Source organism: Gracilinanus agilis, chromosome 2, assembly GCF_016433145.1.
Source record: "Gracilinanus agilis isolate LMUSP501 chromosome 2, AgileGrace, whole genome shotgun sequence".
In the NCBI taxonomy this organism is placed as follows: domain Eukaryota; kingdom Metazoa; phylum Chordata; class Mammalia; order Didelphimorphia; family Didelphidae; genus Gracilinanus; species Gracilinanus agilis.
This window is the reverse complement of record NC_058131.1, coordinates 118,629,631-118,657,434: the sequence shown is the minus strand read 5'-3', so window position 1 is coordinate 118,657,434 and position 27,804 is coordinate 118,629,631. Positions and strand designations below refer to the sequence as shown.

The window sequence follows — 27,804 nt, the reverse complement described above, 5'->3', positions numbered from 1 at the left end:
GGGGGGGGGGAGCGAAGGGGAAAGGAGGAGCATGAATCATGTAACCATGTTAAAAATGAATATTAATAAATGTTTGTAAAAAAAACTAAATCAGTTAAATTCCTTGTGTAATTCTTTTGCTTTCTGTTTTTTTTTTTAATAATACTACTTTGAGAGAAAATATGGCATAGTGGGCAGAGAATTGGCCTCTGACTCAGGAAGACCACGATTTGAGTCCTGCCTCTGAATACTTGCTGAGTAGCCCTGAGCAATCACATAATCTCTCAGTGTCCCAGACAACTCATAAAGGACATTCCATACCAAGAGCTTCCTGTACTAGTAAAATCATAGGCCTGATCTAGAATAAAACCAAAACACCACATTTCATTTGTATTCTGCTTTATACTCTCCATAGCATTGCCTTTGTCTTTACACTGCATTCATTACATTAATCTTTATAGCAATTCCATGAGGGTAGGTAAAGATTTGACATTTGACAAATAGGGAAACTCTGAAAGCACAGGGATGAAGTGATTGGTCCATGGATTGGAGGGAGAATGCAAGTCTTTGGGTTCTCAGCCCAAGTGTGCCCCCTTTTACCCAACTATTCTATTGCCCCTTTTGTGTGTGTGTGCCCTTTCCTCAACCAGAGTAGATGCCTACAGAGGACAGTGACTATCTGTCTAAATGTCTGTGAGTCCTCTCTGGCTAATACAATTTGTTGTTATTCATTTGTTTCTGTCATATCTGACCCTTCATGACCCCATTTGGAATTTTCTTTGTAAAGATCCTGGAATGGTTTGCCATTTCCTTCTCCAGATCACTTTACGAGTGAGGAAACTGAGGCCAACAGGGTTAAGTGACTCACCCAGCTAGTAAGTGTCTCAGGATAGATTGGGACTCAGGAAGAGAGCCTGACTCTTCACTGCCTGACCTGTACTGCAGAAATGCTCCCTAAGTTTTTCTTGATGGAACCTCAGGATTATTGGTGACTCTATCTCAGTATATCTATGACTATAATCATCTGCCCCCAAATCTACTCATTCCTCTTAGATTATCTTTCCTTTTGATGAAACCATCATATCTCGGGCTCATAAGGTTAAAGTCATTTATGACCCTCTCTTTCACTCCATACATTTCATCAGTTGCTACATGCTGTCAGTTCTGCCATGATGTCTCTCCCATCTGCCCCTTTCTTTTCATTCTTATTGCATCCACCCTGGTTCAGCCACTGATCCCTGCTTGCTTTTGATTATATCAACAGTCTCCTGGGGTTTTTTTTTTCAGCCTTCAATATATACCTTTTCTAATCCAGCCTTCACACTGCTACCCAAGTAATCTTCCTTGTGCACTTCTCTGATCATACCATTCCTCCCCTTTAAAACTTTTATTGGTTCCCTCTGACCATTGTGGACAGGTATGGGCCATTTCCTCCTTAAAATCCTTAAGGTTTCTGGGGGCAGCTGGGTGGCTCAGTGAATTGAGAGCCAGAACTAGAGATGGCATCAAATCTGGCCTCAGACACTTCCTAGCTGGGCAAGTGACCCTGGGCAAGTCACTTAACCTTCCATTGTCTAGCCCTTACCACTCTTCTGCCTTGAAACCAACACACATTAGTGATTCTAAGACAGAAGGTAAGGGTTAAAAAAAAAATTCTTAAGGTTTCTGTTTCTATCTTCTATTACTTTAACAAAGGTGAAAATAATTGAATTTGTATATTCTCATCTTGCATGGGAGTACAAAAGTCCAATTTCCATTTTCAGATTGGCCATTCTCCCTCAGAGCATTGTAGTTAGGATCATTCTCCTAGAGTATTGTTCTTTCTCATCTCTTATTTTATTCTCTATCTTTCCCTTGTCAGATTTGTGATTAATATATAACATGTATCTGAAAACTCTTACACTCTAGAGTGGCTTCTGTAAGACTTACCTCTGATCCACTCTTATGAGGCCATGCCCCTATGATCTATTTTATACTTACATTTTATGTACTAATTTATGGATATATGGGCTCCCCCATTAGGGTGTTAGCTCCTTGAGGGCAGGGCTGTTTTTTCCTTTCTTTTTCTCCAAGGCTTTAGCACAGTACTTAGGACATAGCAGTTGCTGAATAAGTGGTTTTGATTGATTTATTTATAGAGTGAGCTATACCCTTATGCCTTACAGCTTTTGAACATTTAGCTTGTCAAAGGCAGTCATGTTATAGTATAATTTCCAATATATATAGAAGAATATACAAAATTATGTAGAGTAAGTTGCAGAGTAGATAGAACTCTTCTCTTCATGACTGTATTCAAGAATACTTTATTGAAATGGATAATTCCCATACCATTTGGTAATTACATTATGCTGAATAAAACAATAATTTAAAATATCCCCCAAAGAGGATATTATATAGGATATATAATGATATTAATTCTTCTTTTCCTTTTATATTTTTGCTTTTTCTGTGAACAGTAGAACAATGTCTCTGATACTCTATGGCTTTAAAATATGGATATATGGAGAAATAATCATATCAAGTTATAGTAGGAATATATGATAATTATTTAGTTTTTTTAGGGTAACATTTCCCTTCTAGATTCAGCCAAATAAAATAAAGCCTTTTTAACTTTAAAGTTAGCAACATTTGTAAAGGAATATGGTTCAGACATAAAAACCAGACAATATAAAGTAGTATATTTTTTGCAAACAGCTGGCCAATTGCACAGAATTGCAAGGTGGTGGAATAGTGTGTTGGATTGCTTTTATGCCAATAGTTGAGCTTCAAGTAAGTGTCTGGGAAACTAGATGTTACAAGTTCAGATTTTATCTTCAGCATTACAAGATATCTATAAGAATTTCTGTTACCATCCCTGCATATTTTGTCCTAAAAGACTCACTTCATTTTATGGAATCATGCAGGGGTGTGTTGATAAGTGCTTGATAATTAGCTCCTCAAAAGGTAAAATGTGTATAGGCAGGACATACTTTTGAGTTTAATGTACGTTTTTAACATTTTCTCCATTACTTTCTTAAGTCCAGACAATCAGCATTTGCTGATCTTCAAGGTGCAAATACTTCATCAAAATTTAACAGTTGGCTCTGGAGCCATTATTCCCCTGAATCTAACATATGCCTATTTAAACCTAAAAAACCACTCAATTTGTTTTAGCCCCAGCTGCCCTCTAAAACTTCAAGTTGCTAATTGCTTGTGTTGCTTGGTGAAGGATGTTTCTTCACAGGAAGTTCATATATATAGAAATATTTTTTTTTCATTTCTTTATTTATTTACTTTTTGGGGGGCGGTAATTGAACTTTAGAATGGGAAGGAACTTTTGAGATCATCTGTTATCTAGTCCAAAGGTTCATTTTAGAGATGAGGTAGCCAAAGCTAATGAGTTTTAAGAGATTTGCCTAAGCTCACAGAGCTTGGTAGTGGCCATCCTGAATCTTGAACCTTGTTCATTTAGCTCTGTTCTGTGCTATACAGTTTCCTCATGAAATACCCAAGCAAGAAAACTTAGGTCAGGCTTTTCCTGGAGAGGAAATATCCTCTCCACAAAAATTCCAAACTATGAAGTTTTTTATATCACTTTTTCTTCTGCCTCCATTATCATCATGATCATCAAACAGCAGTATTTCAATTAAATGTCTAGATAGGCATGAAACTGCTCCAATAAAGATAAATTAAAATATGGTAATTTCTTGCTTATACCTTTTTTTAAGGAATTCAGCAACATTAACATCACAGATTATTCTTCATTTTAGATTATAGAGACATAAGAATTCTTAAAAGGTAATTAACTCATGTTTCCAAATTTAGTAGGAAATTTTAAAATTTATTGTTTTAGGCCCTCAGTTGAATCTCTACTTCCTATATGTTCTCTGGCAGAAATTCTCATATATCTACTTGGTGATAGCCATTTTTCCTAGGCTCTCTTTTGTCATATGAAAATCCCTATATTCATTCATTTCTTTAAACCCATGTGACTTCATTAGCAGTCCTTAACTCTCATATGGTTTTAAGAGAAGTACCTTGATCATTCTTCCATGCTATTTCTTTAATCTGAAACTGATCTGCTTTTTGAAGTTTTAAGGTGTTCAATCATATGTAACTTTTAATTAAAGTTATATTTTCCAAAACAAATTTTCTTCTAGGCCAGTTTAAGAAATCATAATGCATAGCTTTTAAAAAAAAAGCCAGTCTGCTAAATTTCAACTTTTCTTTTTATACAGGAAGTACATACTATTTTTAAAACATTTATTAATATTTATTTTTTAGAAAAGTTAACATGGTTACATAATTCATGCTCTTACTTTCCCCTTCACCACCCCCCCAAACTCCCTCCCCCATGGCCGATGCACATTTCCACTGGTTTTAACATGTGTCATTGATCAAGGCCTATTTCCAAATTTTTGATAGTTGCATTGGTGTGGTAGTTTCAAGTCTACATCCCCAATCATGTCCGCCTCAACCCATGTGTCCAAGCAGTTGTTTTTCTTCTGTTTCCACGCCTGTAATTCTTCCTCTGAATGTAGGTAGTGTTCTTTTCCATAAGTCCCTCAGAATTGTCCTGGGTCATTGCATTGCTGCTAGTACAGAAGTTCATTACATTCTATTTTACCACAGTGTATCAGTCTCTGTATACAATGTTCTTCTGGCTCTGTTCCTTTCGCTCAGATTTAGTTTGATTATATCAAACTAAAAAGCTTTTGTACAAACAAAAACAATGTAGCCAAAATCAGAAGGGAAACAACAAATTGGGAAAAAATCTTTATAACAAAAAACTCTTACAGGGGTCTAATTATTCAAATATGCAAGGAGTTAAACCAATTGTATAAAAAATCAAGCCATTCCCCAATTAAAAAATGGGCAAGAGACATGAATAGGCAATTTTCAGATAAAGAAATTAAAAGTATCAATAAGCACATGAGAAAGTGTTCCAAATCTCTAATAATTAGAGAAATGCAAATCAAAACAATTCTGAGGTATCACCTCACACCTAGCAGATTGGCTAAAATGAAACAAAGGGGAGAGTAATGAATGCTGATGGGGACATGGCAAAACTGGGACATTAATGCATTGCTGGTGGAGTTGTGAACTGATCCAGCCATTCTGGCTGGCAATTTGGAATCATGCTCAAAGGGCTATAAAAGAATGCCTGCCCTTTGATACCACTGTTGGGTTTGTACCCCAAAGAGATTATAGACAAACAGACTTGTATGAAAATATTTATAGCTGCGCTTTTTGTGGTGGCAAAAAACTGGAAAATGAGGCTATGCCCTTCAATTGGAGAATGGCTGAACAAATTGTGGTATATGCTGGTGATGGAATACTATTGTGCTCAAAGGAATAATAAACTGGAGGAATTCCATGTGAACTGGAAAGACCTCCAGGAATTGATGCAGAGCTTCTGTTTCTTCTGTTTCCACACCTGTAATTCTTCCTCTGAATGTTGGTAGCGTTCTTTTCCATAAGTCCCTCAGAATTGTCCTGGGTCATTGCATTGCTGCTAGTATAGAAGTTCATTACATTCTATTTTACCAGGAATTGATGCAGAGCGAAAGGAGCAGAGTACATACTATTTTAATGATTTAATAATTTAATTGAAAAAGTATATCTGAATATACTATGCCTTCTATTTCGTTAGTTTTTATGCTTACCTTTCAATGTCTAAGATTTTGTTTTAAAACATTGTCTGAATATGTTCTTGCTAATAAACTTCCTAAATTTAAAAATTATTTCACCACAGTAAAATTAACAAAATAGTTTGCTACTTAATAAAAAAAATAATTTAATTTTCTTTCTTTTAACTTTAGGTTGGGGCAGCAGCAGGTATGTAAATATATACAGAAAATTAAAGAACATCAATTGATGAATAAGATGAAAATGATCAATGTATAAAGAATATTTCTAGGGCTAAACAACCACAAGGGTCCAAAGTGTCTAATATAATAATAATAATATCCACATACCATTATAGTGAGAAAAGTAATCATTCAGCAAGCATTAATTAAGCATTTATATTTGCCAGCCACTGTTCTAAAGTTGCAAGGTAAGAATGATACCATCTTTGTCTATGAGAAGTTTATATTTTATTGGAAAAGACAACATATATAAGTTTAAGAATGGAGAAATTTTCAAATAAGTACAGGATAATTTTAGGGAGAAGGCACTAGCAGTTACAGGTTGAGGAATCTCAGTAGTGTTAAGGAAGGAGATGGTTCTTGAGTTGAGCCTTCAAGGAAAGACTTCAAGGACAAGGATTATCCTGTGCTAGGAACAACAAGAAGGCCAGGCTGGCTGGGTATGGCACAGAGTACACAGAAGGGAATAATATACAATAAGGCTAGAAAGATATGTTGGAGCCAGGTTTTAACTGTTCTAACAGTAATTGGGCGTCACTGGAGTTTATTGAGCTGAGAAATGAAAAAATTAGGCATTTATTTTAGGAATATCACTTTGAAAGTTATATGGAGGATAGATTGGCTTAGAGTGGGAAAGTCATGGCAGAGACAAGTTAGGAGACTATTGCAGTAGGCGAGGCAAGAAATCAATCAAACATTATTAAGCACCAACATGGGCCAGCCACTGTGACAAGGAATTAAATTCATATATGCTTACCGACTAGCCAAGAGATGCCGTGGATATAGAATCAACAAGAATTGGTAACTCATTGAATATGTGGGAGAAGGAAAGTGAAGAGTCAAGGATAACTCCAAGATGAGGAAGCTGAATGACTACAAGGACAGTCTTGCCCTTAATAGAAATAAGGACGTTTGGAAAGAGGGTGAGCTTGAAGGAAAAAATAATAGATGGTAATTACAACAATGGGAGTTGATGAGGTCACCAAGAGAGAAAATAGAGAGAGAAGAGGACCAAAGAGGGAGCCTTTGGGGGCCCCCACATAGAACAGAGAATGATGATGGACCAAGGAAGTCTGAGAAGGAGCAGCCAGACTGGTAGAAGGAGAACCCAGAGAGCAGGCTCACAAGAACACAGAGTACCTGGGAAGAAGGGGTCAGCTGTGTCAGACACTAGAGTTTGACACAGATGTGGGGAAAAGGCCTTGCAATCTGTCAATTAAAAAATCACAGGTAACTTTGAAAAGAAAGATTCCTTGTGAAACATGTGTTCAGACACAGACTACAAAGGACTAAGGGCAGGAAGTGGCGACGCGGAGTGCAGACAGCTTGTTCTAGGCATTTGGAGAGATATAGGGTAGCTTGAGGAGTAAAAAAGTGAATGGAGATTTCTTTAAGGATGAGAAGACATGAGAGTATTTGCAGTCAGAAGGAAAGGAGGCAGTATTAGACAAAAGGGCTATGTGAGGGCAATCTGAGAATATGGTAGGGGAGGGGATAGCCTTTCTGAAGAGGAGGACTGGAGATGTAGACTAGGAAAAAAGTAGCTCCTAATGAATGGGCTAAGTGGATTACTCAACACTTAATGATATAGTCTCTCCAGTTGTCTAGGAAGGTACTTTTTTCTAGATAGTAAAGCATTCATCTTTATGTCCTAGTCAAAGTGGTCACCAATTGATTTCAATTTAGAATTTATCTCTATCCTAGAAGAATAGGTTTAGTGCTATAAGAATGTTAAAAAAAAATACCTAGTGACCACAGAGCCACTATTCTGAATTCCAACAAATATGGTTCATTTCTTCATTCCTTGGCAGTAGGTAAATTGAGTTTATTATTATACATACAGATTTCTTTATAAGATTTTAAACTGCATATTTTTATTATACTTTGATATTAACTATTATTCAAAGATGTTTTCCCTTACTGAGATGGTTATACTTTTGAAAAGTTTTAGAATAAGCTCAGAACAGATTTAAAACAAAATTAGAAAAAATCCCTAGTGGGTGGCCCCCTCACACTCATGCAGTCCACTTTGTCCCTGGAGCAACCTCCCTTTCTTAAAAGTAACCCAACAAAAAATAATTACCAAAACCATAATTATGAAGATTTAAAAAAAAGAATTTTCAGACTTTCCTTAGCTCCCTTCAGGATCCTTTATTGAGATTTATGAATATCCACCCACTTGCCTAATATAAAGAGAGATCCCTTTCAAACTACACTGTCTGACTCCTTCCAGAGTGATTATGCAAGTCCTCCAGAAAATCTTCACCTGTTCACCATATCGCCTTTATTTAGACAGCTCCTGCTACTTTCACCCTGAATTGTACTCAGTAGAAGTCCTAATCCCTACTAAGAATGGTACTAGTTAAAGGCCTCTCATGCTGGAACAAGCCCTAATCTGGAGATACCTTCAAAATGTTACACTAAACTTGGCCAAATTTGGCCTAGAAGATTCTCGTGGAATAGCAATCTTTCTACCACTTTGTTTTTTTCTATGTGTTTCTCTTGTCCATTCCTGTCCTGTCCACCTTTGCCCTATCATTCTTCCTTTATTTCCATCATTCGGAAATTTGGTTTCTAGTCTTGACTTTGCCATTTTCTGAGTCTTGATAAACCCATGTGTAACCAACCTCTTTCGGTCCTTGTTCCATTATCTATGAAATGAGGAGGATTAGACACAATGATGTTTAAGTTTCTGTTCGCATTTGAAATTCAGTTGTTCTTTTTTTTTTAATGTCCAAATAAATATATTATTGCTTTTTTAAAAAATTCAAACAGAACAAGCCTCCTTTTTTCACTGTCAATTCCATTTTTCTCTTTGTGGTTTGTAGAATGGTGAGTGGAAAGTTAGGAGACATTGATTGTAGGCTTATAATACTATTGAATTAGCTGTGTAACTGACAACAGGAAAAGCATGCCATTTCTCCCTAGTCTTTATATCAAAAAGTAGGTGCCTGGATATAAATGATCTTTTTAGATCAGCTTAAATAGAGAAAAATCACTTTCTAAAAGAAATGACTTCTGGTGGGGGAGCTAAGTGATTCAGTGAATAGGGAACTAGGCCTGGAGACAGGAGGTCCTGGGTTCAAATCTGCCTTCAGATATATCCTAACTATGTGACCCTAGGCAAGTCACTTAGCCTTCATTGCCTAGTCCTTGGCAATCATCTGCCTTGGAGGCAATACTTAGTTTTGATTCTAAGATGGAAAGTAAGAGTAAAGAAAGAGGGAGGGAGGGACAGAGGAAGGAAGGAAGGAAGGAAGGAAAAGGCTTCTGAGCTGTGATCTCAAATAATTTAAAACTTCTGTTTCTTCTTTCAATCACTGTTCTTTTGTCCTTTCTTTTAAAGATGATTGACCTTTAGGATCCCTGCCAGCCCCCAAATCTGGTTATCCCAAATTCTTTACTTGAACCAAAAGGATAATAAAATGGTAGCCCCAAAATACTGCTGTAAAGGGAAACTTTTTGTTTCATTCTACAATCCTTAGTAGTTGGTTGAAAGCCTCAGTCAGGTCAGGGAATCCATTTTGTTCAGTCTTTTCTCTCTTTCATTGCCTAATACTCCAAACATATTGAGCACTTGATTACTTTTTTTTTTTTTTTTTTTTTTTTTTTGGCCACTAAATATTTCTCCTTTATGATTTCTTTGGGAGAAAGAACATTCAAGGAAGGGTTTGTGACCATAAAGAAAAGCTTCAGTAAATATATGCTCTTTTCTTCTCCAATCCAGTTGCCTAGAGAAAAGTTGAATAAACACCAATGAGATTTTGATTAATCTACAAGAGAAACTGGCAGATAATATGAAATGTTTGTTATTTTCCATTTCTAATAGGCTTTTAAAAAATCTCCAACTCCTAAAAGTACATGTATTCTTGAGGCAATTAGACAATAATCCTCTTTCTACCAAAATGGGATTTATGCACTCCTAACAGTCTGGTTCAGTGTGTTCCAAGACCTTCTTAATTACTCCCACTTATCTTCCTCAAGCACAGTATTTTCAGGAGTACTACTAGGGTGAGAATTGGTTACTATTTCATCACTGTATTCATTTTTATATTTATTTGGCATTGAAGGGACTAATAAAATTGATGAGATGGGTTTCATTTTTTATGTAGTTGATTTTCACAACAAACATACTCATGGTGTAGAAAACAAATGATTCTGTTTCATCTTACAGAGACAGTACACAAAGAGCTTAGATGGATCTTGTCTCTCTGCCCTACTGTAGTAGGCAAGTGACCCAGTTGGACTCAGAACTTAGGCCTTTCAGCCAGCAAGGCTCCCCTTTACCTGCCTAACTTTGATTAGATGCTTTTAGATGATGTAGCATGTTAAAACTATTGCTACAAGCTCATTAGATTGTAAACTCCTTAAGGGGAGAGACTGCCTTCTGTGTCTTTGTACCTTCAGCACAACATCCTGACTATGGACACTGGGTCTTATTTAAAGGTCAGGTCCTTCTAGCTGTCCTGCTAGAAGCCATTTCTTTTATTTATTTATTCATTCATTTTTTGTTTGTTTTTTTAGAATACTGTTCCATGATTACATGATTTATGATTTTTCTCTCCCCCCTCCTGGAGCTGACAAGCAGTTCCTTTGGGTTATACATGTATCGTTGTTCAAAACCTATTTTCATGTGGTTCAATTTGCAGTAGAGTTATCTTTTAACACCAAAACCCCAATCATAACCTCATCAAAGTATGTGATTGATCATATGTTTTTCTTCTGCTCCCACAGTTCTTTCTCTGGATATGGATAGTGTTTTTTCTCATAAGTTCCTCTGGATTGTCCTGGGTCATTGCATTGCTGCTAGTAGAAAAGTCCATTACATTCAATTGTGCCACAATGTATCCATCTCTGTGTATAAGGTTCTCCTGGCTCTGCTCCTTTTGCTCTGTATCAATTCATGGAGGTCTTTCCAGTTCACATGGAATTCCTCCAGTTCATTATTCCTTTCAGCAAAATAATATTCCATCACCGTCAGATGGCACAGTTTGTTTGGCCACTACTCAACTGATGGACACTCCCTCATTTTCCAGTTTTTTGCCACTTCAAAGAGCATAGCTATGAATATTTTTGTACATGTATTTTCCCTTATTATCTTTTGGGGGTACAAATCCAGCAGTGGTATGGCCAGATCAAACAGCAGGCATTCTTTTAAAGCCCTTTGCGCATACTTCCAAATTGCCCTCCAGAATGGTTGGACCAATTCACAACTCCACCAGCAGTGTATTAGTGTTCCAATTTTGCCACATCTCCAACATTTATCACCTTCCTTTGCTGCCATATTGGCCAGTCTGCTAGGTGTGAGGTGGTACCTCAGAGTTTTTTAAATTTGCATTTCTCTAATCAGGAGGGGTTTGGAACACTTTTTCATGTGCTTATTGATAATTTTGGTTTCTTCATGTGAAAACTGCCTACTCATGTCCCTTGATCATTTGTCAGTTGGGGAATGGAAGCCATTTCTTTTAGACAGAGATTGTTCTCTATTGTTCTCTATGGAAATTGGTCTCAAAGGTTATCTTATATCCAGGCATCTCCTTTTTGATATAAAGACTAAGAGCCAGAGAAGTGCCATAATTGTCCTGTAGTCACACAAGGTGTTCAGTGGTATTGCAAGCCTAGAATCAATGTATCCTAACATTCCACTCACCATACTACAAGCCATGAAAAGAAAAATAGAATTGACAGTGGAAAAAGGGAGAGCTAACTCTTTTGTTTGATTTCTTGATCCTGGCATTTACCTAAGGAAAAAAAATTAGGAAAAATAAATAGGCTAGGAAAATGTAAGAGAAAGTAGATTTTTCTTACTAATAAGAAAAAAACAGAATAAAAGAGAGAGCTGAAGGAAGGAAAGACTAGTTGGCATGGTTGTTGGGAAACCAGTCTGGTTGATCCTATAATTAAATAGACCTGGTCCAGCATCACAGTATTTTGTTCATAAGACCTTAATACGTATTTTTTCATTCACTCATTCATTCATTCACAGACAATGAACAAACATTCCATTCTTTTTCTTTTTTTTCATTTCAAATTCTCAACCCTCAGAGAATCTTTCTTAGTTTTTTATATATTTCTTTTTTTATATAAAACCAAATAAAACAAGTATTTCCATATACAAAAAAAGGCCATACATAAATTAAACCACAAATCTCTTGTTTAGCTTACTTTTCTTCATATCCACATAATAAACCCCATCCACAAGTGTCCTGGAGCCTGACATGTTCATATAAGTTAAATCCTTCATGTTTTCACCTTTCAGTTCACTATCTGGAGGTAATAATCACAATTTATTCTTCTAGCATTAATAGCTGTGTTTACTAAACAAGTAGCCATGTTTAATGTTCTCTTGGTTCTAATCATTTCACTGTTCATTTTCTCATATAGTTCTTTGCAAGTTTTTTTAAAAATTAGCCTGCTAAGGGCAGCTGGGTGGCTCAGTGGATAGAACCAGGCCTAGAGAAGGGAGGTCCTAGGTTCAAATCTGACCTCAGACACTTCCCAGCTGTGTGACTCTGGGCAAGACACTTGACCCCCATTGCTTATCCTTACCGCTCTTCTGCCTTGGAGCCAACACACAGTATTGACTCCAAGACGGAAGGAAAGAGTTTAAAAAAAAATTAGCCTGCTTCTTATGGCACAGTAGTATTACATTACAATCATACTCCATAATTTGTTTAGCTGTTACCCAATTGATGGGCATCCCCTCAACTTCAGTTCTTTGCCATCACAAAGAGGGCTGCTATAAATATTTTGGAACACATATGTTCTTTTCCTTTTTCTTTGATTTCCTTGGGAAACAGACCCAGCAATATTGGATCTAAGGCTATACCAGTTTTGTAACTCTGGGTATAATTCCAGAACATTCAGTTCTTAATGGAATATAATGTATAGTGCCAAACCCAAACCATGTCATCTGATCTTTAAATACAGGGCTTTCTCCCACCTCTACTATTTCATCAGTAGTCAGTGTCAACAGTTAGCTTTATTATGAAGTACATTTGTCTCTATGCCTTATGTGTCTCGATTCCCTACATTTCTATATCTAACCTTTGATTCTACAAATTACTAATTTATTATGGTACTGGTGCCCAATTCACTAAGGGAGGAATGCTATTCTTAGAGCTTTAAGGCCCCAAGAATCAATGAGAAGAGTGGCTTGGTCTCTTAGTATCTACCAGTTTAATCAGTTCAGAATTACCCACGAGGAAAAGCTACAATATGGGAGTTTGCAATGAAATTATTAACACCTTATTTATTTCATGTGTGCATAGGTTAAAGAGAGTAGTTTCAAGAGGCAAATGAACCCCTTCCCTTTTTTATTAAGTGCCTACTAGATTTACTAATATTATACTAATTGTTGTGCATATTAATATGTTACTAAACATTAATAATCTAAATGCTCTGAGGTTACTGCTGGGGAAAATGCAATGATAGAGTCCTTACCCCACAGACAGCTTACAATCTAGTTATCATCATCTGATGTGAAAATTAGAAAATATTTAACTGTAGCTCACTTTGTTTTGCAAATTAAATTGCATTGTGAAAACAGTACACCCCTGTGATATATTCCCAAATCACAGAATTCTAGGAGTAGAAGGGTTTCCCCAGGGGCCGGTGCATTCAAGCCTTCTGTTGAGAAGGGGACCTCCAGCCTCCTGAGACAGCTCCCCCTACCTTGGGAAAGTGCTCTCTTCTGAAATGCTGCTTCATGTCCAGATGGAATCTGCCTCTTTGTAGCTTCCCCCTGCTCTCAGTTTTCTGCCTTTGGGGTCCAAGCAAAACAAGTTTTCTCTCCTCACCTCTATGTCAACCCTGCAGACACCTAAAGCCTGCTGTTGCATCTTCTGAAAGGCTTTCTTTCTTAGCCTAAAAGTTCTTTGGTTTAACTGAATCCTTGTAGGATGACATGAACTTGAACATGCTAGCATATCAGTGTCCTTAAAATGTGGCATTTTTAATTTAACACTATACTCCGAGGGTGGCTGGGTGGCTCAGTGGATAGAGAGCCAGAGGTCCTGGGTTCAAATGTGGCCTCAGACACTTCCTCGCTGTGTGACTGGGCAAATACCGAACCTAAATTGCCTAGCCCTTACCCCTTTCTGCCTTAGAATCAATAAGACAGAAGGTAAGGTTAAAAAAAAAAAAAAAGACAATACTTTGGTCAGACCAGTTCATACTTAGTGCCTATCTGACTGGATGATTGATTGGTTCAGCTTATAGTGGTTGCCAGGTAATGCAATGGCTAGAACACTGGGAGTGGAATCAGGAAGTCCTGCATTCAAATCCAGCCTCTGATGCTTGTTACTCTGAGCAAATCCCTTCACTTCTATTTGCCTCAGTTTCTTTAGCTATAAAATGGGGATGATAACAGCACCTACCTCCGTGTCAAATGCAATAATATTTGTAAAGTGCTTAACCCAGTGCCTGGCACCTAGTAGAGCTCTGAAATGATTATTCTCTCCCTTACCTCTTCTTAATCAGAAGCTTGACCCTTATGTGTTCACACTAATTAAGGTGGGGATGAATTAAGGGGATCTCTTCTAAAAAGATGAAAGAAAAATAAAATAATCCAACCCAAAATAGATGATGATGTGACTATAAACTCAAGAAGCTGATTCTCTTATAAGACTCCTGGGATTTTCGGTGATACCTCATATATTTATTAAAGAAAGTTTGATGTGGAGATATATATATATATGTGTGTGTGATGTACATATATAATTTAAGTTGATTCAATGAGACACTGAGGCCGCACATTGAGAGGCCCTTGCTTTACAAAGTATTCCATAAAAGAAAAGTCTTTTAGGAATGAAAAAGTCCTTGTAATTAAGTTGGGGTAAGGAAGACCCTTTTTGAGAGTCCAGAATTTAAATAACACCCATGACTTCTATTCTTTCCTGGGTGGCCTTTGTGTCTATCATTTTATTCTGGAGCTAGAAACAAGTTGCTTTCTCAGTTCTATATTTATTTGACTGTCAGTAAAACTGCTACTTTTCTTGTCTTTAATAGCCCGGATATGTCACATTCAAAGAGAGTTAAATTGAATAAGTACATTGTAACCTCATTTATCCAGCCCTGGATGTCTGGTTTATCCAGAAAATTCTGCCAAGAAAGTTTGCAGATTGAACCTGGGTAGACTTCCCGGCAGGGAATAATTTACATAGATAACCATTCTTTAAGTTCAACAAAGCCACGGGCAATAACTTGCCTTTTTAGTCTGTTCCTAGAAATCTTTCTCTGCCTCTTGCTTTGGACCTGTGGCATGGAAGCAAACCCTATTTACATTCACCTCTAAACAGAAAGGCTTAGAGAGAATTTAGGGAAAAGGCATTCTCAAAAGTCATCTAGGCCAGCCCCATTCCAGTTCACGAAGAGCAGAATCATGAGTAGAATCTAGATCCCCTGACTCCTAGCCACTGTCTAGGATCTACCTGTCCCAGGAAGTCACAGGAGCTCTGCCCCGCTAATTCTGCTCATTTAATGAAGTATTCTCAAGCACTAAATGAACCCCAAGCACTAGGCTAGACGCTAGAAGATGCAAAATTAAATATGTGTTTCCTGACCTCACAGAGTTGGCAATCTAGTCAGGAAGATTTTTTAGAGGCCTTTGCCTCTCTGATGGAACTTTTTTTTTAAACTCTTACATCTTAGAATCAATACTGTGTCTAAGTTCCAAGAAGAGCGAAAAGGGCTAGGCAATGGGAGTTAAATGATTTGCCAGGTCACCCTGCGAGGAAGAGGCTGAGGCCACATTTAAACCCAGACCCAGTTCTCAATCCACTGAGCCACCCGGTGTACCCCTGGTTTAGGGTTACTTGCTGGACAGTATGACGCCCCTCCCCCTTCCAGTGTGGAAGTGTAAGGAGTGGCTACATGCCTGAAGGCGCACAGGTGGAAGGAAACCTGGAAACCAGGCAGGGCAGCGTCCTGAGGAGAAAGTGTGGAGAGGTTCCTCGAAGGAGGGAATTGGAGACCAAGCCCTCTTGGGTCGGTGGCCGTGTCCGAGGATGAGGCGGAAGCCCAGAGCCGAAGGCCAGACGTGTGCCTCGCTAGTCTGAGTGTGTGGCTGGGAAGTCACCGACACCCTCCCCCAAGAAGGAGGGTACAGGTTAGGGAGAGGCTCCGCTCAGCTCGAGAGCTCGGGCTTAGCGCCCTCCAGTGTTAGGGTGACGGAGGACGGGGCGGAGAGTCACGTGGCCTCCTGGCCGCTTGTATTCCGCCCCTCTGGTGAAACTTGCCAGGGTTGCACCCAGCACAAGGACAGGAATTAGAACTCTCCATCGGCGTCTAGTACTGGGCGTTCTCACCGGAATTACCGTAACATTTGGTGTGGATTTGGTTGAATTGAATTTGGATTCTGGCAAAAACGAGAGTCAAACCTGGTTTCTAAGTTGCCGGTCTGATGTTTAACCCCCTTTTCCCCAGGACTGCCTTTCCCTTCCCCTTATCTACAAGGCCTAGATCTGAGCCTTCTATTTTACTTTCTTCCATCTCCTCTAGTGAATTAGACTATTTATGGAATTTGTTATTCTATTGATTCCGACCGCTGTGTTTCTTTACACATTTAGGAAATTGGCCACCTTATTTTAATTTTTCTATGATTGGGATAGGACCGATTATAATATGGATATGGATCCCCCCCACCCAAACAGGGTGGCCTATTCTCTCAGCTTCCTAGACTCCCGAAGGATTTCAGTGACTTGCCCTGGGTCACACTGCCAATAGGTATCAGGGGCATCACAGGCTAGAGTACAACCCAGTTCCTCTTGTTTCTAAATCCGGCTTGCAACACTATTTCTCAGCTGTAGAGACAATAAGATGAATTATAAATTCTCATTACAAGTAAAACATCGCTGGAAAAAAAAAAGGTTTCTCACTACCAAAATATTTCTATGTGTATGGCTAGTAAGAATAATGCCTTTTTTTTAAAATCCTTTCCTTCCATCTCAGAATCAATATTGTGTATTAGTTCCAAGGCAGAAGAGCAGTAAGGGTTAGGCAGTGAGGGTTAAGTGACTTGCCCAGGGTCACATAGGTAGGAAGTATCTTAGGGCAAATTTGAATTTAGGATCTCCCATCACAATCCACTAAATCACCTAGCTACCCCTATAATAGTGCTTTATTGAGCAGGTGACAATGAAAAGTCCAACACAAAAGTTCTAATAACTGGTTGTTTAATTTTCATTGTTATATTCATACAAATCTTATGTGTCAGACACTGTGCCAAATTCTTTACTATTATCCTCACAACAGCTTTGGGTAGGTTATTATCCTCATTTTATAGATGCGGAAACTGAGGATGCAGAAGTTATTGATTTGCTTAGGGTTATACAGTTAGTAAAGTCAGAGACTGGATTTGAACTCAGATCTTCCTTACTGTAGGTCCACAGCTCTTTTTTCTTAGGCCCCCTTTATAACAAAAGTGCCTGATCATGTGCCATATACATTGTTAGTAAGAAGAGAGCTGTGCTGAAGCATATGAGGCCTAAATTGATATAGCCCAAAGACTGCTGGACTTGGAATCTGGAGGCCTGAGTTCAAATCCCAAAAGGTACTTATTAGCAATATGGAGGTCACTTAATGCCTTTAGGCCTCAAATACACCTTCTGTTAACTTGCATTAATGACATAAAATAATTTGCATTATCTGCTTTGTAGGATTGTTGAGAAGAAAAAGCACTACATCTGTTATATATAGTTCTTTTACCCTAACATCAAGTTAAAATTACCCTTCAGCTCCACTCATTCCCTGCTCTCACCTACAAACCACATCAACCCTCAACCTCAGAAAATATATATAAACTCCCAAGCATTCAGTAACAAACACCAAAAAGTATTCAGTTGATTGGAGGAAAGAAAAAGGAAATCCCTCTTCATATTGGATTCAAAGCCCACTTCCTGATTTGATTATCTTTATAGCGTGCTGGCCCTAATAGATCTGGTTACACTGAGAGTTCTTTTGCTACAAAGCTTTTGATAGCAGAATTCTCTATTTAAGCTCTACTTATTATCTTTACATTCTAGGACTATGATTTCCTGTAGAACTGTTTATTAAAACAAAATGTAACAAAAGGATCCAGTGACTCAATGGGACTTGCTACAATCAGAATTTACTCTCTGAGTAAATAACTTTAAATATTAAGTTCATTAGAAATAGTAGAAGTCTGTTAGTTTGTTTAGAATTTTGATTAATGCAGTGTTATATGAGGGTAGGAATAATATCTATTCTTTACTACCTAATACATGCTTATGTATTCTGGGGAGATTCACTAAATATACCTGCTGATTCTTAAATACACAGGCTGTATTATGAGTAAAATTGTGACATCTATTTTTTTGTTTGTTTGTTTTTCATTTATAGCAACTGGAGAAGGAGATAAGATCATGTGTTTTTGTCCTTGCTTTCATGTTGTCCTCCTAATGAAGCAGGTAAAGTAGTATTTCCTGCCTTTAAAATGATTGTATGTGTTTTGGTAAAGTTCATTTTTTTTTTCCATTTCTAACCATGTGATTTAGTAGAAAGAGTGCTAGCCTGGAAATTAGGAATGCTTAATTGTTTTCCAGTTAACAGTATGACCTTGGGCAAGTCACTTTAATCACTATGAACTACACTATTCTCCTCTTAACTCACAATCATTTTTTTAATTAAAACTTTTTTCAGTTAACAAACATTTATATTTTCCCCTTTTCATTTCCCCCCACTGGAAAGGCAGAAAAACAAAATCCCCACAACAAATATTCATTGTCAAACAAAACAAAGTTCTCCATTGGCCGTGTCCTAAAATGAATGTCTCATATTTAGTCCATTACCTCTCTCTCAAGAAGAGGGTAGGATTCTTCATTGTCAGTCCCTGGAATCATGTTCATTTGCTGCACTGATCAGAGTTCTTTAGTTTTTTTTCCAAAGTCAATTTTTACAATGTCCTTATAGTATTAATTGTTCTGGTTCTGCTCTATTCTTTTTGCATCCGTTTATACAAATCTTACCAGATTTCTCTGAAACCATCTGTTTCATCATTTCCCAAGACCCAATAGTATCCCATTACATTCATATATAATACTTTGTTCAGCTCGTCTCCATTTTATGGACTGTGTCTAATTCTTTGCTACCACAGAAAAGGATGGTACAGTCCCCTAATGGCATTTTTCTCTGTTGTTTTTTTCTTTCAGAAAACATTCCCATCAGGATATGATTGGGGATATAGATTCTAAATGATCACCCTAGTGCAGATATCAATATTTGCACTCAAAATTGCATAATCAATGGGAGGGGAGAGGGGAGAGCAAGAACATGAATTTTGTAACCATGGAAAAATATTCTTAATTAATTAATTAAATAAAATTTTCCAAAAGAAAAGTAAAGAAAACATTCCCATCAAAAAGATATGCCAAAAAAGCATTATTCTTTTAGGCAAGAGCAATTTGAATAATGACTTACTGTATTTTACTAGTTGTTTTCATAAACTAAAAAGTATATTCCATATATAATACTGACAAAAAAGGATAACTAACGCGTTTGGTGTCTTCCAAAGTAACTGCAGACCCAAAGTGACTCCCAGTAGGCATGATATCATACTGTCCTGTAGGTATGGATTGAAGGTAACTGACATCGGTGAGTTAAGGGAAGACTGTCCCAAGCATAGGAAGATATGGGAATGGGTGGATGGGAATAATTTGTTCCAATGGCCGTGAAAGTGGTGGAAGCAGGCTTTGTGGAGCTCTTAGAACATGGTCAGACATTGGAGACACCAAGGTAAGCCACTACCTCCTGGGCCATCCCCAGTTGTCTTGACTTTGGTCCTATAAAAAATAAAATTAATATAAAAGGATAGATTTAAAAATATTAGGGTTTTAAAGGGTTTATTGATAGCCATTTAGGAAAATGAAGCCATGTGCCTGTTTAAAGGTCCCACCATTACCTGCTCCTCCCATTCTTGCTCCTGCTCCACAATCACAAAAGAGGAAGTACCAATCCAGTTCTCAGTCTTTATACTTTTCTCTGTTATTATGCTTCCTGCCCTCGTGATTACGCAAGAGAGGAAGCCAATTGGCTCTTGGGAAATGTAGTTTGAAAAAGCCCCAAATGTCCACAGGAAGTTTAGATTAGGGACCTCAAAATTAGTTCAAGGCCCCCACATTTCCAGTATCAAAATCTTGCCACTGGACTTCAATGACCCTGGAAAAGAGGGTGAAGTTGACAACTTTGTGCTACTCTGTGGCACTTAAATCCAATTTACTTGAAAGTCAAGACATCGTTCCATGATGATATTGAGCTTCTTCAAAAATGAAGGAAAAACCCAAAAATACCTTATGTGCCCTGCTAGTTTAAATCACCAAAATTAGCTAAATCATCTTAGGGTATGCAGGGCCTCATTTTTTTTCTGTGAAACCCAGATTTTGCCAGTTAGGAAACGCAGATTTAGGTCAGGAAATAGAAGGTAGTTTCTCTCAGGAGAAAATGACCCAGTGAAACAATTAGAGATATTTCAGAACAAAACATGGCCTACCAAAATTGTCATTAGATAAAAGAAAATTCATTCAACCACTGCATTTCACAGTTTGAGAATTGGAAGGGACAGACATATATTCTAATTCGCACCTAAAATGATTCCCCATTATAACATATACTAATAAGTGTTCTCACAAATGCTTCTTTTTAAAACCTCCATGGAGGGAGAACTTTACTACCTCTTCAGGTAGCCCTTTCTTTCCACTTTTGAACAGTTTTAATTACTAGGATGTTTTTCCTAACATCAAATCTAAACTCTTTGCAGCATCAACCTTTTGTTCTTGTTCCTTCCCTGTGGTGTTAACAGAATAAGTTACTTCTTATTCTACATGGGCCCCCTTGCTGAGGCAGTTGGGGGCATGATACCTGGCTGGAATCAGGATGACTGGAGTTCAAATTCAGCTTCAGGTACTTACTAGCTCTGTGACCTTGGACAAGTTTCCTCCACTATAAAATGGTGGCAGTAATAATACCCACATTCCATGAAGATCAAAGGAGATAATGTTTGCAAAGTGCTTAGCACAGTGCCTGGCCTTCAGTAAGGGCTATGGAGATGCTTTTTCTTTTCTCTCTTCTTCCCACTTTTCAAATACTTGAAGAGAGCCATCGTGTCCCTCTTGAGTCTTCTCTTCTTTTCCAGGATAAACATACTCATATCCTTCAACCCATCCTCCTCTGACGTGGACATAAGGCCTCAGGTTTTCTTAGCCAACCATCAGATGATTGTCCTCTTTAACTAAGGCACCCAGAACTGACTGCCGTGCTCTTGTGCTGTGATTACAACAGAATGTGAAAGGACTGTCACCTGGAAAAACACTTTCTTTATGCAGCACAAGTTCTCATTCATCTTTTGATTGCCACATCATAGTGTTGTGCCTTATTAAAGTTTTGTGGTGGTTCAGTTGTGTACGACTCCTTGTGACTTCCTTTGGGGTCTTCTTGGCAGAGATCCTGGTGTGCTTTGCCATTTCCTTTTCCAGTTCATTTTACAGATGAAGAAACTGAGGCAAACAGAGTTACGTGCCTTGCCAGGGTCACACAGCTATAAATGTCTGCGGCATCCACTGAGCCATCTAGCTGCCCCATATGAAACTTACAATCTACTAAAACTAAAACTTTTTATAACTACAGCCTGACAAGCCTGGGCTGTACTTTCTTGTCCCTTGTTTTAGAATCTCTAACATCTAAAAAGTCTGCGAAGTGTTTTTCCCTCCAGCTATTAGGATGGCTTAGAGGCTTTTTCTTTGTTTAATCTTGGCTTATCTCCCAAGAACACTTGTGAATTTTGTTTGGGATACCTCAGCACCTATAGTTCATCAATTGAATAATCTCTTGGTGTTTAAAAGAATGTCTTGTTAGATTTAATTATGGGCCCCCAAACATATGCTTAAGAAAATGTCACTTCTCCACTGGAAAGATTTCTTCTTTCAAAGGTATTGTTTACATCTGTTATAAGTATAGGAATATGTTGCCAATAAACATCTTAGAGAATCAGGGAGGCTCCACATAGCTACCAAACTGATATGTTTGGAGTTATTGACCTTTATGCACTCTCAGCTCAAGTCAAACAGCCTTGCCAGTTGTTCCTTATCCATGTCAGAAGATTTCTTGCCTTCTCACTCTTACAAAGCAGGCTCCCATGTTTGGATTGTGTGACCTCCTCATCTTTGTCCTGGGGAATCCCTGGGCACCTTCCAAACACAATTCAGCTATCACCTATCACCAATAGGAGGCCTCCAGGATCCTCCAAGTTTCCAGGCTCTTTGTGTGGATTTTATTTTTCCTTCCTTGGGTCTGCATTCTTTTCTCCCAGTTGAAATCAAATTCCTCCACAGGGAGGGACTGTTGTCTTTCTTTTCCTAGTGGGGAGGAGCATGCATGACTCACACATGGTAAGTGCTTCATAAATGCTGAATTGAATCTAATGCTGGGAATCAGCATTCCAAACTTTTGTAGCTCAGCAGATGTTGCTATGGAGAGCAGTGACCACACACTGCCTCTAAATTCTACTCTCCTCTCTTTCTTTCCTGTGGGAGAAAGAGAAAGCCCAAAGACCCCCTAGTTCAGAGCTACCTCTTATCTGGAAGACTAAGACATTGTGAACTTGAGAGGTTTTAGCTAAAGGCAAAGATCCTGGTGGGGCAGCCAGGCAGTGGACAGACTGCTGGGCCTGGAACCAGGAAGACTCAGAGTTCTTACTGAATTCAAGTCTGGATGCAGACCCTTCCTAGGGAGGTGACCCTGGGCACTTCACATTGTTTGCCTCAGTTTCCTCATCTGTAAAATGAGTTGAAGAAGGAAATGGCAAACCACTCCAGTATCTTTGCCAAGAAAATCCCAAGTAGCGTCATGAAGTCAGACCCAACTGAAAAATGACTAAACAACATTTATTTATTAATTTCCCTATTATTCATGTTCCCTTTAGCAAAGACAGTTACTGATGCAGAATATCATTGTTTAAAAATCTTTAGCTAGAACTATTATTAAAGTGCAAACAACCAGGCAGCTTTTTTTTTTTAAACCCTTACCTTCTGCCTTGGAGCCAATACTATGTATTGGCTCCAAGGCAGAAGAGTGGTAAGGGTAGGCAGTGGGGGTCAAGTGACTTGCCCAGGGTCACACACAGGAAGCAAATTTAAAGGATGAAAAAAATATTCAGCAGTAACCAGGGCTTGACCACATGGAAGCAAGAACAAGAAGGAAGAAGGAAAACCACTGGGTTCACTGTGAATCAGGTGACTTTCCTGGGTTCTCTTAAGGAGTGGCTAAGAGCCAGGTCAGGCAGACTTGTGACACTACAAGCCTTAGGGTCTGTTTCCCAGAGAATGCCTTTTCATTGCTGTCCTTGCTGCTGCCTCTGCTGCTCTTTCATCTTCCCCCAATTCATGCTCCTTCCAATCCAAGATATCTTCCCAAACTGGGCAAAAACTACAATTCATGAAATATTGAGCATCTCAATCCCGCCACTCCGCTCCCACTCCAACCCCTCACAAACAAGACTGCTCAGGCCAACTCTTGCCTGAATCTCTTATTCTTCAGAAATCAAACTATTGCAAAGTAAGACTTTATATTATTATTTCCAGGAGCAGTCTTCACTGCTCAGGTGTTAAATTGTTGCTTTTGTTATTTTTTTTCAGTCAGGTTTGACGCTTCATGGCCCCTTAGCAAAGATGCTGGAGTGGTCTGCCATTTCCTTCTCCAGCTCATTTTACAGATGAGGAAACTGGGGCAAACAGAGTTAAATGACCTGCCTAGGATCACACAGCTAGGAAGTATTTGAGGTCAGATTTAAATCCAGGACCTCCCTTCTCTAGGCCTCACTCTATCCACTGAGCCACCTAGCTGCAACTTGGTTCTAATATTTAATCCCCACTTTATTCATAGCATCATTTAAATAATTTTTTTACATGTAATTATTATTTTTATTATATTAATTCAACCTACCCACAAGCAATTAATATTTTCCCAATTGTTTAGATCTGACTTTATTGTGTGAAAAGCGTTTTGTAATTGTGTTCAAATAATTCCTGTGTTTGCCTCACCAAGTAGATTCTCAGGTATTTTATATTGTTTAGAGTGATTTTAAATGTAATTTCTCTTTCTAACTCTTGCTGTTGGACTTTGTTGGTAATATATAGAAATGCTGATGATTTATGTAGATGTATTCTGTATCCTGAAACTTTACTAAAGTTATTAATTATTTCAACTAGTTTTTCAATTGATTCTCTAGGATTCTCTAAGTATACCATCATAACATTTGCAAAGAGTGATAGTTTAGTTTCCTCATTGCCTACTTTAATTACTTCAATTTCTTTTTCTTTCCTTATTGCTATTGCTAGCATTTCTAATACAATATTAAATAATAGAGGTGATAATGGGCATTCTTGCTTCATTCCTGATCTTATCAGGAAGGCTTCTAACTTATCCCCATTACAGATGATACTTGCTGAAGATTTTAGGTATATACTAATCATCCATTTATTCCTATGCTTTTTAGTGTTTTTAATAAGAAGGGGCATTGTATTTTGTTGAAGGCTTTTTCTGTATCTATTGAGATAATCATTTATGTTAATCTGGTTATAGATATGGTCAATTAGACTGATAGTTTTCCTAATATTAAACCAGCCCTGCATTCCTGGTATAAATCCCACCTGGTCATAGTGAATGATTCTTGTGATATATTGTTGTAATCTCCTTGCTAGTATCTTTTTTAAAATTTTTGCATCTATATTAACTAATGAAATTGGCCTTTAATTTTCTTTCTCTGTTTTTATTCTTCCTGGCTTAGGTAAAAGTACCATATTCATTTCATAAAAAGAATTTGGTAGGATTCTTTCTCTGTCTATTTTCCTAAATAGTTTAGGTAGTATTGGGACCAATTGTTCTTTAAATGTTTGATTTCATTTGTGAATCTATCTGGCCCTGGGGATTTTTTCTTAGGGAGTTCATTGGTGATTTGTTCAATTTCTTTTTCTGATATGGGATTATTTAAGGATTCTATTTCCTCTTTTGTTAATCTGGGCAATTAGTATTTTTCTAAATATTCATCCATTTCACTTAGATTGTCAGATTTATTGACATGTATTTGGGCAAAATAGCTCCTAATGACTACTTTAATTTCCTCTTCATTGGTAGTTAATTCAGCCTTTTCATTTTTGATACTGATTACTGGATTTTCTTCTTTCCATTTTTAAATCAAATTAACCAATACTCTATTTTATTCATTTTTTAAACCAACTCTTAGTCTTATTTAGTTCAATGATTCTCTTACTTTAAATTTTATTAATTTCTCCTTTAATTTTTAGGATTTTCAATTTAGTCATTAAATGAGGATTTTAAATTTGTTCTTTTTCTAGCTTTTTTAGTTGCTTGCCCAATTCATTGAACTGTATTTTCTCCATTTTATTGACCTAAGCATTTAGAGATATTTGGCTGTAGCCCATAAATTTTATCTTCTCATTATCATTCTCTTTAATAAAATTATTGTTTCTATAATTTGTTCTTTAACTGACCCTTTTTTAGCATTTATTTATTTAGTGTCCAATTAATTTTTTATCTTTCCATGGAGCTTTATTGATTATAATTTTTATTGTGTTATGATATGAAAAGGATGCTTTTATTATTTCTGGTTTTTTGCATTTTTTGAGAAGTTTTTAGACTCTAATCCATGGTCTATTTTTATGTAGGAGCCACATATTTGCTAAAAACAAGGTATAGTCCTTCCTATTCCCATTCTTTTCTCTCCAGAGAACTATTAGTTCTAAATTTTCCAAGATTTCATTCACTTCCTTTACTTCTTTCTTGTATATTTTTTAGCTTGATTTATCTAGATCTGAAAGGGGGAAGTTGAGGTCCCCCACTAGTATAGTTTTACTCTATTTTTCCTACTGAAGTTCATCTAATTTTTCCTTTAAAAATTTAGAGGCTATACCATTTAGCTCATTTATAATTAGTATTGCTATTACTTCATTTGTTTATGGTATCTTTTAGCAAGATGTAATTTCCTTCCTTATCACTTTTAATCAGGTCTATTTTTGTTTTAGCTTTGTTGAAGATCATGATTGCTACTCCTGCTTTTTTTATTTTAGTTGATGCACAATAAATTCTGCTTTAGCCCTTTACCTTTACAATGTGTGTCACCTAGCCTCAAATGTATTTCTTATAAATAACATATAGTAGGATTCTGGTATTTAATCCACTCTGCTATCCACTTTTGTTTTATGGGTAAGTTCATCCCATTTACATTCACAGTTATGATTACCACCTGTATATTTTGGTCCTGCTTTTTCTTTTTCACTCTGTCCCTCCTCACTAGTGTTTTGCTTTTGATCATCTCCTCGACTTTCTGCTGCTCCTTCCTATTACCTCCCCCATTCCCTTGTCTTATTCCTCTCCTACTTCTCTATAGGGTAAGATAGGATTCTATACCTCAGTGAATATGGTTATTATTCCCTCTCTGAGCCAGTTATGATGAGAGGAAAGTTTAAGCATTGCCTATCAGCACCTTCATCCTCCCCTCCACTGTAATAATTTTTCATATCTTTTTAGGTGAGGTAATTTACCCCATTCCATCTTTCCCTTCCCTTTTCTCACAGTGTAATCCTCTTTGTCATTTAGGTATTTCTTTCTGAAGTCTTTTAATTTCTACTTTATTCTCTTGTTCAAGAGTTTCTGGGCAGTTTGATAATTTTTTGCATTGTGATGTCCAGGATTTTTAAAAATTATGACTTTCAGGTAGTCCGATAAATTGTCTCTCCTGGATTTATTTTCTAAGTCAGTTTTTTTTAATGAAATATTTCACATTTTCTTCTGCTTATTCAATATTTTTATTGTGTTTTATTGTTTCTTGATTTCTCATGAAATCATTAGCTTCCAGTTGTCCAATTCTAATTTTTAGGGAATGATTTTCTCGCTTTTGAGCCTCCTTTTTCATTTGACCCATTACTTCTTGTATTGCTTTCATTTCTCTTCCCCATTTTTCTTATGTTTCTTATAATTGATTTTTTTTACAAATATGAATTGCTATTATTATTATTATTATTATTATTATTATTATTATTACAAAGTTCATAAAACCATACCCCAAGACTCCTCCTTAGCTTCAGTAAAAAAGAGGTAACCCTTCTTTTTGCCAAGTTAACCCCTCTATTTTTGCCTGTGAATTCATACCCTCATATTTCTTTTGAGAGCTTTCCCCTTCCATCATTCTCTTTCTCTCCAAAATTTTCAAACTTCCCTTGCCCACTGAATTTTCCCCAGAAGCCTTCCTCAGTCTTTTTTTAAAATTTTTTTAAACATTTATTAATATTCATTTTTAACATGGTTACATGATTCATGCTCCTCCTTTCCCCTTCACCCCCCGCACTCCCCCCACCCATGGCCAATGCACATTTCCACTAGTTTTGTCATGTGTTCTTGATCAAGACCAATTTCCAAATTGTTGGTAGTTGCATTGGTGTGGTAGTTTCGAGTCCACACCCTCAATCATGTCCACCCCAACCCATGTGTTCAAGCAGTTGTTTTTCTTATATGTTTCCTCTCCTGCAGTCCTTCCTCTGAATGTGGGTAGCATTTTTTACCATAAATCCCTCAGAATTGTCCTGGGTCATTGTATTGCTGCTGGTACAGAGGTCCATTACATTCAATTTTACCACAGTATATCAGTCTCTGTGTACAATGTTCTGGCTCTGCTCCTTTCTCTCTGCATCTGTTCCCAAAGGTCTCTCCAGTTCGCCTGGAACTCCTCCAGTTTATTATTCCTTTTAGCACAATAGTATTCCATCACCCGCATATACCACAGTTTGTTCAGCCATTCCCCAATTGAAGGACATACCCTCCTTTTCCAATTTGTTGCCACCACATAAAGCGCAGCTATAAATATTTTCGTACAAGTCTGTTTATCTATGATCTCTTTGGGGTACAAACCCAACGATGGTATGGCTGGATCAAAGGGCAGGCATTCTTTTAT

The 27,804-nt window shown here is 37.4% G+C and overlaps 1 protein-coding gene across 1 annotated transcript in view; it reads left to right on the top strand.

The window, feature by feature from the left end:
* LOC123233356 (N(4)-(Beta-N-acetylglucosaminyl)-L-asparaginase-like) overlaps window positions 1-27,804 on the top strand; it is a 141,612-nt gene that overhangs the window by 52,556 nt on the left and 61,252 nt on the right. The window contains exons 7-8 of the mRNA XM_044659482.1: window positions 5,781-5,796; window positions 18,189-18,256. Coding sequence (XP_044515417.1) covers window positions 5,781-5,796; window positions 18,189-18,256 — 84 coding nt within the window. The remainder of the gene's footprint in view (window positions 1-5,780; window positions 5,797-18,188; window positions 18,257-27,804) is intronic.